At 37.1% G+C, this 18812-nt stretch overlaps 2 protein-coding genes across 9 annotated transcripts in view; both read right to left on the reverse strand.

Moving 5' to 3' along the window:
• Positions 1-16479, reverse strand: part of LOC106054029 (uncharacterized) — a 50941-nt gene extending 34462 nt beyond the window's left edge. The window contains exons 1-9 of the mRNA XM_056042939.1: positions 16272-16479; positions 15704-15785; positions 13951-14088; positions 12280-12447; positions 9301-9486; positions 6486-6662; positions 5130-5300; positions 2720-2851; positions 372-470 (exon numbers count right to left, since the gene is read on the reverse strand). Coding sequence (XP_055898914.1) covers positions 372-470; positions 2720-2851; positions 5130-5300; positions 6486-6662; positions 9301-9486; positions 12280-12447; positions 13951-14088; positions 15704-15776 — 1144 coding nt within the window. The 5' untranslated portion in view covers positions 15777-15785; positions 16272-16479. The remainder of the gene's footprint in view (positions 1-371; positions 471-2719; positions 2852-5129; positions 5301-6485; positions 6663-9300; positions 9487-12279; positions 12448-13950; positions 14089-15703; positions 15786-16271) is intronic.
• Positions 16480-18434: 1955 nt separating this feature from the next.
• LOC106055368 (neurogenic locus notch homolog protein 1-like) overlaps positions 18435-18812 on the reverse strand; it is a 61686-nt gene continuing 61308 nt past the window's right edge. For all 8 annotated transcript variants that reach the window (XM_056041451.1, XM_056041453.1, XM_056041452.1 and 5 more), the window contains one exon: positions 18435-18574. The gene's annotated coding sequence lies outside the window, so the exon portion shown is untranslated. The remainder of the gene's footprint in view (positions 18575-18812) is intronic.

Raw genomic sequence — 18812 nt, forward strand, 5'->3', positions numbered from 1 at the left:
AAGGCGGGAGTCTACAATTTTCCCACTAACTCCAGGAAAAACCTATTCCATGGCACAATAAGCGTCTTCCGAAAGAATGATGGGTCAGAATGTAATAAAGATTATACACACACACACACATAAATACATATAAACATATTTTTTTTCATGGTGGGGGGATGGGGGGGGGAAAAGCCCCCCAAAGCCCCCCCCCCCGAAAAAAAATCCTGGCTACTCTCATGATATATATAACCGCGGCTTATAAAACGTAAGGACATAACAGTCATAGAGACGGTCGATAGATTATGAGTTTCCCAATCGGGACAGACAGGTGAGTGGTCTATTGCTTGAGTTATAGCTGCAAAAAAAAAAATTTAATTACTACAACTTACTCTGTCTACAGTCGTTGTCCATAAACCCTGGTTTGCAGCCTTCGTCACAATAACCAGTGAAAAGGTTACATTTACCTGTACCGGCACAGTTACCGCATTCTGGGCATAAGGAAATGTAAAATTGAAAACTAATAATGATAAAATGTAAACACAGTTCTCCACCCCCCCCCCACCCCCACCCAGACAAAACCTCTTTTCCTCTATGACTTTAAGTTTGTCACGTAGAGAGAACCAAGGGTGGAATAAATATAAATAACTAAGGCTAAAAAAAAAACAAACAAGATTATAAAGACAGTTTGTGTGGAAACACAAACTCAAAATCGGCCCCCGAAGTGGTCCAATCAGGCAGGCTTCAATATTTTCTTAAAGAACATCCAAATGAAATTATATCAAAGACAAATGAGAGATAAGAATGGAGAAAGAAGGTTGACAAATCCCCAACGGTACAGCAGATCAAGGGATAGGCGCAAGTGAATGCAAAGTTAGATGTGAACCTGGCCTAACTAGTTCCCCTTTCAGACCTTGTGGTCTATAGGGCAGATGATGTAAAGTTCATCTGTTTTTGTGGCCTACGGTTAACGAGGGTGTCATGTAGCCAGCACAACGACCAACCGCCTTTACTTTTCCCCAACTAATATCAGGTACCCATCGGAGCTGGGTGGACTCAGAGGCACCTAAGGATTCCGAAGTTGAAAATCCCAGTCTTCACCAGGATTCGAACCCGGGGCCCCCGGTTCGGAAGCCAAGCGCTTTACCGCTCGGCTACCGCGCCTCTCCTGGCCTAACTGAAGTCTTATAATCGATCTAATTGTTTTAAATCAATCTCTTATTCGAATGCTCAAAAATAGAAACTACTACCAGACTAAAATTGTAAACGAAAATGATATTTACAAGATTACTATTCGTATTAATTTAGGTCTAACTTATAATGCATACTAATTAGCCTTTTCTCTTTAAATAACTGCTTGCATAACTGATTTTAAAAATTAGATTTTTTCGCTTTCAGAAAAAAAAGTAGACTTTGCATTAGAACATTGAATGGTCTAAAATATCATGATGTCGGATTTTCAATATCTTTTCTAGTTAACGAGATCTAAACGTGACGGACGGACTGACGGACAGACATTTCGCACAAAATTAATAGCGTCTTTTCCCCTTTCGGGGGCCGCTAAAAAGGTTAAGGATCAGTGCAATATTTCACATAACTAAGCTAACCCAATTTGCAATGTAGTTATGTTTCCGCATCTAGTGCAGATTAAGCCGTTGTCAACATGGCCTGGACTAAAAATGCCTTTTTCAACAAGAACATGTTGACGATGGTAAATAAACATTGGCGCACGAATTCTTTTAGCATTTAATGTAATAAAATCACTCTGAAATCATAGGGAAAAGTTTATCTGTTATATGTTTAGATTGGTCCCACATACATACCATACATTCATACATACATACATACATAAATACATACATACCATACATACATACCATACATACATACATACATATCATACATACATACATCCATACATACCGTACATACATACCATACATACATACCATACATACATACCATACATACATACCATACATACATACCATACATACATACCATACATACACACCATACATACACACCATACATACATACCAGACATACATACCAGACATACATACCATACAAATGCCTTACTTTTCCTATTATGATAGCCTCCTTCAGTCGTAGAACGACTATGTTTCATATCGAACACTTTTTCATGTGGCTGTGGAGCCCTATTTTGGAGAGACACTCCCGTCCACATATATTGCAGGTTAAGGTGGCCTTCGCTTAGGACTCAGCGGTTCTCAACCTTTTAAGCTCGCCGACCCCTTTTTACAATCCCCTACTCTACCGCGACCCCTCCCCCCAAACACACACATACAGCAATAGAAGAGTAGACAATAACAATCCATATTTTCCATGGTCCTAGGCGACCCCTGGGAAATCGTCATTCGACCCCCCAAGGTGGTCGCAATCCACAGGTTGAGATTCCTTGACTTAAGTAGTAGAGGAGCCGCCTTTTTTTTTTATTTATTTATAAGCCTATATTTCTATGTGGTGTTCATGGAACATGGGGCGCCAATAAAGTTTCTTGCCCCGGGCGCACGTTTTGCTCACTACGCATCTCCCCATGGGGGCAAGAGAAATGCTGGCTGACCACAACAAACAGATCAGTAGAACAACATGCTAAAAGGGCAGAATGGGCATTGACCCTGTGGAGTACAGTTGCGGCCCTTTTCTCAAATAGGAGTCAAACGATACATTTATTTATTATTCATCAAATAAAATGAATCCAACACATTTATCTTACCTCCATCACAGGTGAGCCCATAAAATCCAGGTTGACAATTCAAGCACTCACCGTCAATACTACATCTTGTATCTAAACAATCTTTGGCACACGGCTCTGAGCAGTCAAATGAATAGAATCCCCAAATGCAATCTGCCAGGGATTTATTTGTTTTTATATCCATCCTTTAATGATTCTGACATTTGTTTTAAAAAGTATTTAATACATGAAAAGTAAATTCATTATTTTAAAGCTTAAAAAAAATGAATATTTTATTTTCTTAGTGCTTGCAGCTATAATTTGGTTTGTACTAGCTTAGAGAGTATGTTAGGTTTTGGTAGACAAATGTATTGCGTATTGTTTTTAGCGACGGTAAAAGTAGTGACGTAGTAAGACAAGACTAATGACGTAGTAGACTTAGACGAACAAGAAGAACAATATGGCGATAGCGTAGAAGAAATGTGTTTGGTTGTATAGAAAAATATATAGCGACGGGTAGACAGACTTCCCATTTGTGAATAAATGTGTCATTTGCAACAGTAAAAGTCTGTATCAAGTAAAGCTGTAATGTTCTGTGGCTAATATGGAGTAGCTAATGAAATAGATGTGAAAATATTAGCCAACAACAAGTTGTTTGTTTGTTTGTAAAATGTTTTACATGTTTCGGATGTTCCTTCAGAGTTGAAGATAATTATTTCCTAGTCCAAACCTCCCGCAGGACGACGTGGGATGGGAGCGGGCAGGGTTTGAACCCTGGACCATCGATAAATCTGAACGACAGTCCAGCGCGCAAACCGCACGACCAGGCAGCCATTTATGTATAAAGGCAAAGACCTAAATAAAGGTTTAATTGACGTGTTCAAAAATAAGTCTTGTAATGGGATAATGCATACTGTATCCATCACTTAGAAAGACAGAACGCCAATTAAAAAGAACTTTGACTGATACAATATAGACTCTACAAGCAAATGAGCTATCACGTACTTAGAAAACATTTTCTATGAAACTAGTCCCACATTTCCTCTGACAAACAGTCTGGCTCCCAACAATCGTATACAACTTTTATAGTAGGTTTGGATTAACTGTTAAACTGGCAGGAGAGGACCCACAGGAGCAACAAGCTCTAAACCGCTAGGGAATCAGCGGTTTAGGCTACAAACTGGCAGAACCTACGACGCTACTGATCCTATACTATGTGGGATATTTGCTGCTCCTTTGGACACATCAGGTTAAAAAGCATACAGTGTCATCGTGTTGTCTAAATACTATGAAGTCTATCATTATCCTATTAATTAATCTAATGTTATTCTGATGTTTGTGTTAATGCAAGTCATTGATTCTATATCTGAGATAAGCCGCGCTGTAGTTTCCACACCAGGCAACCTTAATATAGTTTTATCTTCTAAAATCTAAAGGAAGGTTTTCGGGACAGTTGTCTTGTTAGGGCTTCTAGATACAAAATGCAGATTTGAAGGAAATGGTCGGCATTCTTGTCTGATGTTCAACAACAGCTTATTTCACTAGTCAAATCCTTAGCTTTAATTGTTTTTATTTTACGTAAAATAAAGAAAAGAAAAAGTTTATAATAAAATTAAAATTGAGATTTTCCCCACCCTTTGTCTCACCCCCTGCCCTTCTAACACCGTATCTAGGTCCTTAAAGCAGTGTTTCCCAAACTGTTTCCTTAACGGAACACTTCGTGCATTATAAGTATTTAGCGGAACACTTCGTGCATTATGAGTATTTAGCGGAACACTTCGTGCATTATGAGTATTTAGCGGAACACTTCGTGCATTATGAGTATTTAGCGGAACACTTCGTGCATTATGAGTATTTAGCGGAACACTTCGTGCATTATGAGTATTTAGCGGAACACTTCGTGCATTATGAGTATTTAGCGGAACACTTCGTGCATTATGAGTATTTAGCGGAACACTTTGCTTATTTTTTTTTAGAGATTATTTCACGTGATGGCATACTAGTTAATTATTCCAGTAGTTGGTGGGAACACCTATTCCGGCCTTGTAGAACACCTATTCAGGCCTTGTGGAACACCTATTCAGGCCTTGCGGAACACCTATTCAGGCCTTGCGGAACACCTATTAAGGCCTCGCGGAACACCTATTCAGGCCTCGCGGAACACCTATTCAGGCCTTGCGGAACACCTATTCAGGCCTTGCGGAACACTAGGTTTCTGCAGAAAACAGTTTGGGAAACACAGCTCTAGATCGTTACTCAATCTAGACTGAATCAAAATATAAAAATACCTTAAAACGTCTACAATTGTTTAAGTAGACCAAACCCTACATATTTAGCCATATCTGTAAATACTGATGGATTAACTTCCCTATTCAGGCCTTGCGGAAAACTGCTCCGCGGAACACTGTTTGGGAAACGCCGCGTTACAGTTTCAGCAAGACTAAATCCTAACCTCCAAAAGTTTCCAGCTCGCCTATGCGTAACCCTTTCACTCCAAAAACGTCGACACCTTTGACAGGAAATGGTTCGTAAAAAACATGGATCAGACGATCGGTGACATCGGCTTTGCGAGGAAACGTCTCTGACGTCTCGTTGGCGTGGCGAAGAGTAAATCCGTCAGCGTCTGAAACAAAAAGGATATGAAAAAGATATATAAATTTAAAGTTGTTCATATTGTTTTAACGGTATGGAAGGACAAAAGAATAGCCTCGACACCAAAATCAGACTGATGTGCTCCCTTGTCATGGCCACATTCATATATGCTTGTGAGTCTTAGACGCTAACTGCAGAGCTAGAGAGGAGGACCCTAGCAATGGAATTGAGATGCTACAGAAAGACCCTGGGTATCACAAAGACCACATCACAAACGAAGAGATTAGAGACAGGGTTATTACAGCGATAGGACCCCACGATGACCTGCTAACTACTGTAAAAAAAAAAGGCAAAATAAAACTCTATGGCCATATTACAAGGTATTATGGGCTTGCAAAGACCTTCCTTCAGGGAACAGTACCAGGAAAGAGAAGAAGAGGCAGACAGAGAAAGCGATGAGAAGACAACATTAAAAAAAATGGACAGATTGTTCATTGCAAGATACTCTATCCAAAGCAAAAGATAAGGTAGAATACAAAATGAAGGTTGACAAATCTTTTGCTATTTATGTCGAATTTCGACAATGCAGATGTGGTACAGAGGAATATTTTTGAGTTTCCTCAGTGTGCTCGGCATCGAAACCTAAAGGAGCGTCTTGATATACAGTGAATCAGTTATGTTAATAAAAAAACAAACAATATATCTGCTTAAACTCTTTAAGACAGATCAATAGTTTAGACATACCGATGGAAGAAAGAATGGCCCTATTGTTCCTAGAGTTTAACACTCAATTCTTAAGACAATTACCAAGGGCAAATAATTACAAAGGGAAACGATAACTTAAATTTCCCTTTTTAATCACGTGATTAAAAAAAATCTCCGAAATATCTATTTAAAAAAAAATTTAAGTTATATATAACATTTTAAATGCTGTCACCTATTTACGTATGGAGGCGAGGTGGCTGAACGGTAAAGCACTTGGCTTCCGAACTGGGTTCCCGGGTTCAAATCTGGTAAAGACTGATTTTTTTTAAAACTTCGCGATCTTTGGGGACCTCTGAGTCTACCCAGTTCTAATGGGTACCCGACATTAGTTGGGGAAAAGTAAAGACGGTTGGTCTTTGTGCGGCCAATCGAGCCGCAATTGATTGGTAGCGAAGTCTTTTATCTAAGTTCCCCCCCCCCCCACATCCCACTTTTCTTAAGAGACACTCACCTGTCAACTGGATGACTATTTTTGTTAGAACTACAGGATTTTGAAATGTTATGTTGAAGGTCTCGTACTCATGAGACTCAGAACGATATTCTGTAGCGGTGTCTCCGTCAATACCGTTCTCCGGTAAGCTATTTGTTATGTTGACTGTGACAACAGCTTTGATTGCCAGATTCCGTCCTAAGAAAACAATAAAAGAGTTGAAGAACATGAATGCAGACGTTAGAGCAGCGGTTCTCAACCTTTTATGCTCGGCGACCTCTTTTTACAATCCTCAACTCTACCGCGACCCCCCCCCCCAACAGCAATAGAAGAATAGACAATAACAATCCATATTTTCAATGGTCTTAGGCGACCCCTGGCAAATCGTCAATCGACCCCCAATGGGGGTCGTGACCCACAGGTTGAGAACCTCTGCGTTAGAGCGTTTTAGGAGTTAAATAATTGGTGCCAAACATTTTTCGGTCATGGGGAGTGGTCCTTCTAGTACCTCCTGAAATGGACAAATAAGGCTATGTCTATCAACTTATGGACAAACAAAGCAACGTTCATCAACTTATGGACAAATAAAGCTACGTCTATCAACTGATGGACAAATGTCTATCGACTTATGGACAAACAAGGCTTATCAATCTACTTACGGACAATGAAGTCTATGCCTATCAACTTATGTACAAACAAGGCTTATCAATCAACTTATGGACAAATAAAGCTACGTCTATCAACTTATGGACAAATAAGGCTATGTCTATCAACTTATGGACAAATAAAGCAACGTCTCTCAACTTATAGACAAATAAGGCTATGTCTATCGACTTATGGACAAACAAGGCTTATCAATCAGCTTATGGACAAATAAAGCTACGTCTATCAACTTATGGACAAATAAGGCTATGTCTATCAACTTATGGACAAACAAAGCTACGTCTATCAACTTATAGACAAATAAAGCTATGTCTATCAATTTATGGACAAACAAAGCAACGTCTATCAACTTATGGACAAACAAAGCTACGTCTATCAACTTATGGACAAACAAAGCTACGTCTATCAACTTATAGACAAATAAGGCTATGTCTATCGACTTATGGACAAACAAGGCTTATCAATCTACTTACGACAATGAAGTCTATGCCTATCAACTTATGTACAAACAAGGCTTATCAATCAACTTATGGACAAATAAAGCTACGTCTATCAACTTATGGACAAATAAGGCTATGTCTATCAACTTATGGACAAATAAAGCAACGTCTCTCAACTTATAGACAAATAAAGCTATGTCTATCGACTTATGGACAAACAAGGCTTATCAATCTACTTACGGACAATGAAGTCTCTGCCTATCAACTTATGTACAAACAAGGCTATGACTATCAACTTATGTACAAACAAGGCTATGTCTATCTACTTATATACAAACAAGGCTATGACTATCAATAAGCCAAAAACATCAAGAGAATGTTGTACTAACAGCATGGATTTTAGTTGTGCGCTGCCTGTGACATACATAGAGACCAATCATTAAACTAGGCCTGAACACTGATCTGTGACGTGGCAACGAACTATTGGTCTCCATCGACCACAGGTTGTGACGTCGCAGGTCAGCGTTAAGGAGAGACAAATCGTCGTAGAAGGCCTCAACACTGATCCGCTACGTCACCGCCTGTGGGCAGTTTAGACCAGTAGCTCGTTGCTACGTCGTACAGACCTTCGATGTGGTAGCGAGCTCTCGGTCTCCACTCCCCACAGGTTGTGACGTCGCAGTTCAGTGTTCAGGTCTTCTATGATGATTGGTTTCGGACAGACAGAGTGAGTTGAAATTCACGATTGATGAAACTAATCACACTAAGTAATAGAAAATAGAATACTTTTTAAAAACAAAACTGTATATAAGAGAAGGAACCACTAAGTACTGCCATCTGTAAATAATGGGGGTTATCTCCCTTTCTGCTATAAAGAAAAAAAAACAAAAAAAAATAATTTTATTAGTACTAAATGATTAACTTCTGCTTCTTTCTTCTTCTTCGTTCTCATTGTTATGTTGGAGTGTTCAGATGACTAGACCAATACATGAGATGAACTGTGCAGTGGTTTCCAAATCAGGGAGCTACTTTCCTTTCTATTGGGGTGATTTGGGGCCAATGTCTTATACGGGCCTCTTGGTAAAGAGAGCAGTTTTGGAGGACGTGGTCTGCATTCTCTGGTGATACTCCATATAGGCAGATTTCACTGGTTCCAATTTTGAGCTTCCGGTACATGTGTTTAAATGATTAACTGTTTAATTTTTGGATTTGTTCGTGTATTGTTATTGACTACGAATAAGTATTGGGCCACAGAAACAGATGGCCTTCACATCATCTGCCCTATAGATCGCAAGGTCTGAAAGGGGAACTTGGTTTACCTTTTTTATGAATAAGTAAGCAAAATTTTAACTTGATCCGATAATAGGAATTGCGAGAAAAAAACGTGTCAAAACGTAATAAGGGGACTTAATTCATATTATATCCAAATCTTTCATTTAGTAACATTTATTTCCCTTATTTTTAAATTAAAAAAAAAACTAATTGCTTTTTTTATTGATTCAAGTGTTTTCAGGTTTAATGAATAATTGTGCAAAGTTTTTACTTGATCCGAGAATGGGAAGTGGGAGAAAAAAACATGTTCAAACTTTTTACCAGACAGACAGACGGACAAAGTGAGTTGATATAAGCTTTGTCAAAAAAAAAAAAAAAAAATATTATAGCCTGTTTGCAATCCCCATTGGACTTTTTGATTTCCCATCTGCGATCCTATAACAGCTAGACTGACCACCTACCTTGGCTTATGTAAACTTCACATGCTTTTTCTACGCCGGAACCAGAGATCGTTATGGTATCAGCATTTACCGACTCGAAGCAGTACAGTTCAACGCTGTTGGCGCGATAAAACTTGACCTCGTTACAACGTCTGTATTCGGTCTCTTTCGCTTTTAGCCACAGCTCGAGCTCAAGACTTTTACTCACTGAAAATAAACAAAAAACAAGTTAAATATAAACAAATAAATAGAAACCTGTTTTGTAACGACATTTTCTCCTTTGTATAGAGAGATATCTTCACTTTTAATTAGTGTTGGTGTTACCCATTCCAACTTTGCAATCTATAGAGCAGGCGTACAAATCATCTGTTCCTTGTGGTCTACGGTTAACGAGGGTGTCATGTAGCCAGCACATCGACCAACCACCTTTACTTTTCCAAACTAATGTCAGAGCTGAGTGGACTACGAGGCGTCTAATGATCCCGAGATTTCAAATCCCAGGATTTGAATCCAAAATCCCGGTTTGAAAGTAAAGTGCCTTGCCACTCCCTAGTTACTAATAAAAGTGAAAAAAAATAATACCCGCACTAATTTCCCCCACCCCCTAAAAATGGTCCTAGTATAAATTTACTCAAGAGTATATAAAATTCAATATGTTTTAAAATGTCTCTATTAGACGGTGCGCAAAAAGTTCCTGTACGGCTTTTGTTTATGAATACTAACGGGAATTTCCAGTGACGTAAGTTAAAGATATAGAACTTCTTCATCTCCTGGCCAAATTTAATTTGATCATGATGATATTTTGCAACATTTATAAAGGTTAAACAAGAGCTTTCCTTAAATGGCCAATTAGATAGGAATTTAATTTGCACAAAGCTTATATCAACTTACTCTGTCTGGTAAAAAAAATTTGATGAAATTTCTTACAATTATTCATTGACATAGATATTACATGAAATAGTTTTCAAAAAAAGTAACCAATTAGAGTTTTTTTAGACAATTAATTACTGGTAATTCATTATTTTTTGTTTATAATCAAGAAGGAAAACTAATCCTTCAATATTCACAGATATGGCTAAGTTTGTTGGGTTTAGTCCCCTTAAATAATTGTTAACGCTATTTATCCCTCACGTATTCTCGGATAAAGTTAATTAATTAACAATTAATTATTGTACCTAACAAAACATGAATCAGTTAAAAAAAAAGAAATACTCAGTGGTCAAATAGTTATTGGTATTTTAATTATTTTACTTGAAATCTACCAATAATGTACAAGCTTTTTTCCTTATTCAATTAAGGACGGAGTTCTACACCTTTAGATAAGCTTTGTTGTTGTTGTTGTTGTTGTTGTTTTTAAAGGTATTTTTTCTCCATATATTGCTTGTTTACACTGTAAATTTTCATTTCTAAGTTCTTTCATGTATAGCACCGATTAACTTGTAGTTGGCAATAGTGATCTAGAACAACGGCGTCCTTTCGTGTATAGCACCGAGTAGCTTGTATGATGTAATTTGCAATAGTGATCTAGAACAACGGAGTCCTTTCATAGACTTATATCGCCTCTGGATTTCGCCAAGACCCTTTCTCTTCTTGTTCTATATCACTGCATCTAAATCTAAACAAAGGGGAGATAGATAAGCAGCAAAGATAAGATTACTGTAGGTAAAATTATACTTGAAAGTCCCAAATAGCAATATGTCTTTTTTTTTTTCATTTCGATTCCCATCAGTTATAATGGTTACACTAGATATGAATTGCACGGCTCTAATGGGATACTCTGGAAAGGAAATACTACAAAGTATTAAATTCTATTTTGTTTTCAATTCTTGAATCAATACATTTTGAGAGGCGTACTTTGCGTTGTTTAAAATATGTATACACTTGTCTATCAAACTATTTTCATCTGTTTATAAAGGTCCTTGACATTGTTTCTAAACCTCAAGTCCTCCGCGAACAAAAAACATGAATTCAGTAAAAATATTTAATATCTTTTTGTAAGAACTCTGAAGATTATAGAGAAAAGAATCGGTCAGCACATCAAAAGCAATGAATGAGACTGGTCAGCAGATCACAAGTAATAAATGAAACGGGTGAGTGGTCAGCAGATCACAAGTAATAAATGAAACGGGTGAGTGGTCAGTTGATCACAAGTAATAAATGAAACGGGTCAGTGGTCAGTAGATCACAAGTAATAAATGAAACAGGTCAGTGGTCAGCAGATCACAAGTAATAAATGAAACGGGTGAGTGGTCAATAGATCACAAGTAATAAATGAAACGGTCTCAGTGGTCAGTAGATCACAAGTAATACATGAAACGGGTCAGTGGTCAGCAGATCACATGTAATAAATGAAACGGTCTCAGTGGTCAGTAGATCGCAAGTAATAAATTAAACGGGATAGTGGTCAGTAGATCGCAAGTAATAAATTAAACGGGATAGTGGTCAGTAGATCGCAAGTAATAAATTAAACGGGATAGTGGTCAGTAGATCGCAAGTAATAAATTAAACGGGATAGTGGTCAGTAGATCACAAGTAATAAATGAAACTGGTAAGCAGTTCACAGTCTCTAAATGGAATTGGTCAACAAATTACTGATGTCTAGTACTACACTGCACATCTAGTACTACACTGCGCATCTAGTACTACACTGCACATCTAGTACTACACTGCACATTTAGTACTACACTGCACATCTAGTACTACACTGCACATCAAATACTACACTGCACATCTAGTACTACACTGCACATATAGTACTGCACTGCACATATAGTACTACACTGCACACCAAATACTACACTGCACATCTAGTACTACACTGCACATATAGTACTGCACTGCACATCTAGTACTACACTGCACATCTAGTACTACACTGCACATCTAGTACTACACTGTATATCTATTACTTCACTGCACATCTAGTACTACACTACAAATCTAGTACTACACTACTCTAAGACTGCACATCTAGCGCTACACTGCACATCTAGTACTCACCTGGTGTTACTGAGGGATGGTATCGAATGTGTATGAATGTTATACTACTATAGGTGAAATGAATGGTTAGATTGGTCTCCTGACTACCCGAAGTAAAACAGGTGTTGAAGTCACTGTCTCGTGCCACGTTTCCTTTATCGTTATCGCTGTCATCATCTTCAACATCAACTGAAACACACAATCGCTGTTATCATCTTCAATATCAACTGAAACACACAACCACTGTTATCATCTTCAATATCAACTGAAACACACAACCACTGTTATCATCTTCAATATCAACTGAAACACACAATCGCTGTTATCATCTTCAACATCAACTGAAACACACAACCACTGTTATCATCTTCAACATCAACCGAAACACACAGCCACTGTTATCATCTTCAATATCAACTGAAACACACAATCGCTGTCATCATCCTCAACATCAACTGAAACACACAATTGATGTTATCATCTTCAACATCAACTGAAACACACAATCGCTGTTATCATCTTCAACATCAACATACTTTTTGTTTTACCGCGCCTTTACATAATCTAGTTTTAATAGGAGGACATTGTAAATCTCACACACTATTCAAGTGAAAAATTTGGCCTAAGGCCGGCCCTGTAGATTTAGATTTAGTTTTCTCTTCAAATGAACATTTATTTTTTTTTTACTATGAAAATGTATAACGGTCAGGCTAGAGTTATCCCTCCTGTTGCCAACGAGCTATTTATTCTTTTCTCACCGATGTACATCAACTATTAATTTTTTTAAAAAAGATCATTAGAGCCATTTTTGAGATCAGCGTCTATGTTCCACCCTCCACCCACAGACTTGAACAGAGGTATTGTAATAAGCAGAAAGTGATACAAAACGTCGATTTAATGTCCTGTACGAAAATGTATTTGTTTGGAATCCTTCATGAAAACTAAGACGCCATTGTATGTTATTTCTCGGACGGCAAAAGACCAGATCTTAGCAGGGACCTAACGATACAAATAGATCTGTTAAAGGAAGCGTTTATTGGGCCATATTGGGTCATATAGGGGGTACTCTATGGGCCATATTGGGGGTGCTCTTTGGATCATTTAGGGGGGTAATCTTTTAACCACATAGGGGGGGGTGGTACTCTGAGCCATATTGTGGGTGCTCATTGGGTCATTTAGGAGGTGCTCTGTGGGCCATATGGGGGTACTCTTTGGGTCATTTAGGCCATTTTAAGGGGTACTCTTTGGGTTATTTAGGGGGTACTCTGTGAGCCATATAGGGGATACTCTTTCCTTATAAAGTACTCTGTGGGTACTCTTAGTGTCATTTATGAGGTACTCTGCGAGTCATATGTGGGTTACTCTTTGGGTCATTTAGGGGGAACTCTATTGGCCATTTAGGAGGTACTCTTTGGGTCATTAAGGAGACACTCTGTGGGCAATATATATACTCTTTGGGTCAATTAGGGGGAACTCTTTGGTCATTTAGGAGGTACTCTGTCTGCTATTTAAGGTGTATTCATTGGGCAATTTATTAAAGATTCATTAGACCATTTAAAGGTATTCAATAAGCAGCCATTTCTTAGAGCAGTCAGATAATACTTTGCTCTTTACTATTTGTCTCTTTTTATAACCCTTCAATGGCCATGGACAATGCTTTAAGTGTTCAAAGAACTAACAGTTAACGCTTACCATATTGACAATAGTATCCGAAGTAACGATTCTTACATGTACAGTTTTCAGCGTTGGAGCACTCGGCGGTGTCATTGCAATTGCAAAGGATGTTACATCGTGGTCCAACAAACCTGCGATCAGGGCAAGGTTGATTCTCTATGAAAGAAATGTATTACATTCCTAAAACAAGCAAAATTAAAAAAAAAATCCTTTGAAAAAAAAGGGCGTGTCTAATGGAAAGAACTCCACATTTACAACTATATCTCTCAATAATGTAGACGTATTTCCCTTCTTCCACATTAAAACATAATAATGTATTCCCATCAGTCAGTTGACTAAATGGTTAATTTTTAAATTTATTCGTGTTTTGATAGGCACAATAAATATTTTTTCTACTTGTTCAACTTGATCCGAGATTAATTGTGGAAGAACTAATTGCAGAAACTTTTTACTAGACAGACATATTGACAGACAGACAGACAGACAGAGTGAGTTGGTATAAGCTTTGTAATTAACTATATAAAAGGCTTTTCCTTCCTATGTTTACGAATAAATACCATATCTTTAAACATTTGTTTAAAAAAAGTTAAATTGTTGTTAAATGATTAAAGCTATATTGGCGACGCGGGTGGGTGTGGCTATCTGTGCCATTAGCTGGCACATGTGACACAGACCAGCGTGGTGCTATTGGTCACCTGTGTCAAGAGACGAGGGACGGACCTAAGGAAAACTGCTGGTATAAACACTGCACGTGAAAATACTTGTACTATTTTCGTCTAGCTTTTAAACGGAAAATATCTCGGCGGTTAATGCCTAGCTTTGCAATATCTATAATGGTAAGACTTCTGGCTTCTTCCAGTATGTAGTGACATAGTTTCCATCTGTCAAGGCTTTTGTTTAATGTGCTTCGCCGCTGTTAGTTTGTCTGTCAGTCTGGTACAAATCTTGTTCACATTATTTCTCCATCTTCCCATTCTCGGATCAAGTTGAAAACTTTGCTTAATTAATGATTCATTGTGAATGAAACACACGGAACAATCCAAAAAGTGACAAATTATGTAATCAATTAGTCGCAAATAATTATTTTTATAGAGAGACAGCACTAGAAAAGGGGAGATAAACCTTTGCGTTGGTAAAAAATTTGAAACTAACAAAAGATAGCCAAATAAATTTAATATAATCACTAGTAGTATTGCTCAGACATAGGACGAATGCCATTAATCATAGAGGCTCGAGCAATATTTACAAAGCTTATATCCATTCCCTCTGTCTGTCTGTCTGTCTGGTAAAATGTTGGTAAACGGTATTTCTCCCACACCAAATCTCGGATGGAGCTGAAATGTAGCACACCTATTTCCATTACCAGACAACACAAAAATCAATGTAAAAAAAATAACCATTGTTAATTAATTATTTTGTTTGTTATATCGAACAAGGGATAGGAATTATACTTGACCGAAGCGGTGGTATAAGCCAAATAAGTCCCCGTTATAGGTCGCCTTTCAAAGTAACCTTATACAAACCATAGATAACTATTGAATCTTCTATTTTCATAGGTGCTTCACTAGCAGAGTGGTTAGGATGTCGGTTTGAGGAAGCTTGAGCCTCGAGTTCGAATTCAGGTCGTTCCCCTTTTGTATATAAATGTTTTAAAAAATGAATACTGTAAGCCAGATACTCCTTTCTTTCTCTCTCCCCCCCCCCCCCCCATATATAAATTGAAGGAATTGATAAAGAAATAGTACGGAACTGATTCAGTGACTATACTTACCAGAGACGACTAACAACAATACACTTGCCAGTATTTTTGCAAGTAAAACTAAAACTTTGAAGTGTCTTGCCATGTTGTCCTTCTGAAATAAACAATTCTTTAAGTATGTTACCCCAACGGAATATGGAACACTGACCATACATGGATACGCGTACAGGGTTAATATCTTATCTTATCTTATATAATACAGACGTTACTTCATGCATCTAGTCATGCATATTAACCAATGTCTTAAATTCTGCCAAGTCACTGGTTTTCCTGGCTGGCTCAGGCAACCCATTCTAATAGCGCTAGGGAAGAAGGAGCATTTGTACCAATTTGTCCTAGCATATGGAACAAGGAATGTGCCTTTATCTTTGTGTCTTTATGATTATTTTTTAGATTTTGTTTTTGTATTTGAAGATTTTGGTTCAGTGTTTTATGTATAATTGCTACTTTACTTTTAAGTCTTCTATCCTGAATGCTTTCTAAATTTAGTGATTTTAATAAAGGTGTTATTATGTTCTGCTAAGAAGGAACGTCTGTTATTTATAAGATAAGATAAGACGATGACTGATTTAGTACTTACGACTTAAATATTAGTATCTCTTGTGGATACACTAGAGACAATATTCTTATTAAATATTGGCCTATATAAGATCTTTATTCAACAAACATAAATCTTTTAATCCAAAGCACTGCAAATAGAAAGACTGTCTGGACTGCATAGAATTTCGTCAAAATTGGTGCAAAAATAAATATTCCCTTTAAATTAGACTCAAAAACTATCTGGTAAAGGCGTGTACTTATTCATTACGTTTTTTATTTTAAAAAATAGCACACATCCTTAATCTTCGGATTCGAAAAAAATTGCCATTATTAAAAAATAACTTTAATAATTTCTTTGGATCCGAAACGAAACGAACCAGAATTGGTTTGTTTTGAAGAAAAATTTATTTTCTTTTTGCAGAAGATAGATGTAGCGGTCAATTACTTTAATTTGAATGTCTTAAGCAGTATCGCGATAAAATCGGTGCAACTTCTGACACGAATTACTTCAGCACGGTTAGAAAAAAATCTTGACAGACTTGATCAGTTCTAAACCAACAAAACTGTTCTAGAATTCCTAGTACACCTTCTCAACACAAACAGTAACGAAATCCACAATGATCCATATGGAATTGATACTGTTCTCTTGAAATGCAATTGATCGATTTAAAAAGTAAAGCTTGTGGGGTGGGCATTTACAGAGTTGAAAAGCAAGTTGGAGGTCCAGAAATGTTTGTACATAACGCAACAAAAGTGGACAGCTTTAAAAGGAATGCTACAGTGAGGTGAAGAAGTTGGTAATTGGAGTGTTGACTATCTTTGGTTCGACATATTTGTGCGAGAAAGCGTTCTTTTGCATGAATATAATAAAAAGTAAATTAAGAAGTTAACTAACAATTGAAAATTTAGAGTCGTGTTTGAAACTAAAAACAACAAGTTATAAGCCAAATGTATCCAAACTTTCTAAGACCATACAAAGCCAACGAAGTACAAGTTAATGTTGTATTGTCGTAGCATTTTAATTCACTACTTTCTCTCTTAAAAACTTGGTCCCTGGTGCTGTTATTCATTTATGTTTAATATATGTATGTATCATTTGTTTCAGCACCTAGCTTCAACTCTATGTTTACGTTGACAGCATTATTGTAAGTAAATGTTTGACTGCTTTAGTTGTTACCAAAATAAAAAAATAATTATCTAATAATGCCATATATATTTTATCTAATTTGTTGTGAAAAACGGTACTTATATATGAATTCCTTTTTTTTTTTCATTTTTAAAAAGTTCATTTTGTGAGAACTATCTATAGTTGTCAAGAAAAAACTTTGTGGCTCTTAAAAAACTTCGAAATTTTGTAAATTGCAATATTTGGCTCTTCCGACTTAAAAGGTTGCCGACCCCTGACCTAGGTGAGTGAACACGGTTCTCAAACACGGCTATAACGATTTTTCTAAAATTTGGAGTGTTGATGTACATCTTTGTTAGGGGAAAGAATTACTAGCTAATTTGCCACGCTCTGAAACTCTGGTTTGACCGTTAAACATTTTCAAATTATAACAATAAAAATATGAAGGGTCAACTGTATACTTGGTTTATTAAAACTTGTACAATATGGTTAATTCATACAGGGGGCTAGCAATGAGATCTGTAGTATAATTTAAGCAAGCTTGTAGTGTCGAGGGTTAGGCCTTTGTCTTTCCATATTGTATTAAGTTTTGCAAGTGCTGCTGTGGACTGTAAAATTCTGGTCCATGGTTCAGGTTGGGTTCCCTTATCTGAAACGATAGCTCCGAGGTATTTAAAACTACTGACACTAGTCAGCTTTTCACCTCCAATGCTGATGCCCCTTTTAAAGCCCAGTTGGCTATCATTATTTTTTTTTCGGCATTTATTTGCATACCATATCCTATCTTACCCAGACCGCGCCGGCCCAAAGGTCCAACAGGCTAAAGGATAGGTAAGGTTAAGTGAGGCTGTCCCCTCTAGCATTCAGGCAAGCTTCATGTTTGATTAATAACTATGTGATTATGATCAAATTATTTTCTTCAAGATAAGGTTACATGTACACAAGAGACGCTCTCTACTTGTCGACACACTGTCCCAGTCGCTCGAAAACCGAAGAACACCAACATAAAAAAAAAAAAAAAAACTAAAAAAATTTTTTTTTTTTTTATTTTCAGGAAAGTTACTTTGTTTCCTTTTCAAACCAAGTTTACAAAAACAAATATATATATATATATATATAAATATAATACAAACACGTTTTGAAACGTGATATTCTAAAGTCTAGAGCCAAGACCAGACCATCAGTCTTGATGCGCAGTCCTCTTATACAATATCGCACTGTTAGGAGAGATGCAAGAAAAAAGAATGAGTGTGGAAATATTGCATTGAATACAAAAAAAAAAAAACAGTTTAAGTATGTAAGTGTGTTTGTGGGTAAATGTGTATGTTGTATACAAGTGTGTATGTGTATGTTATATGCAAGTATGTATGTTTGTGTGTAAGAATGTTTGTAGGGAAGTTTGTATGTTTTTGTGTAAGGGTGTATGTTTGCGTGTATGTTTTTTTTTATATAAGA

The sequence above is a fragment of the Biomphalaria glabrata genome, chromosome 9 (assembly GCF_947242115.1).
Source record: "Biomphalaria glabrata chromosome 9, xgBioGlab47.1, whole genome shotgun sequence".
Lineage (NCBI taxonomy): Eukaryota > Metazoa > Mollusca > Gastropoda > Planorbidae > Biomphalaria > Biomphalaria glabrata.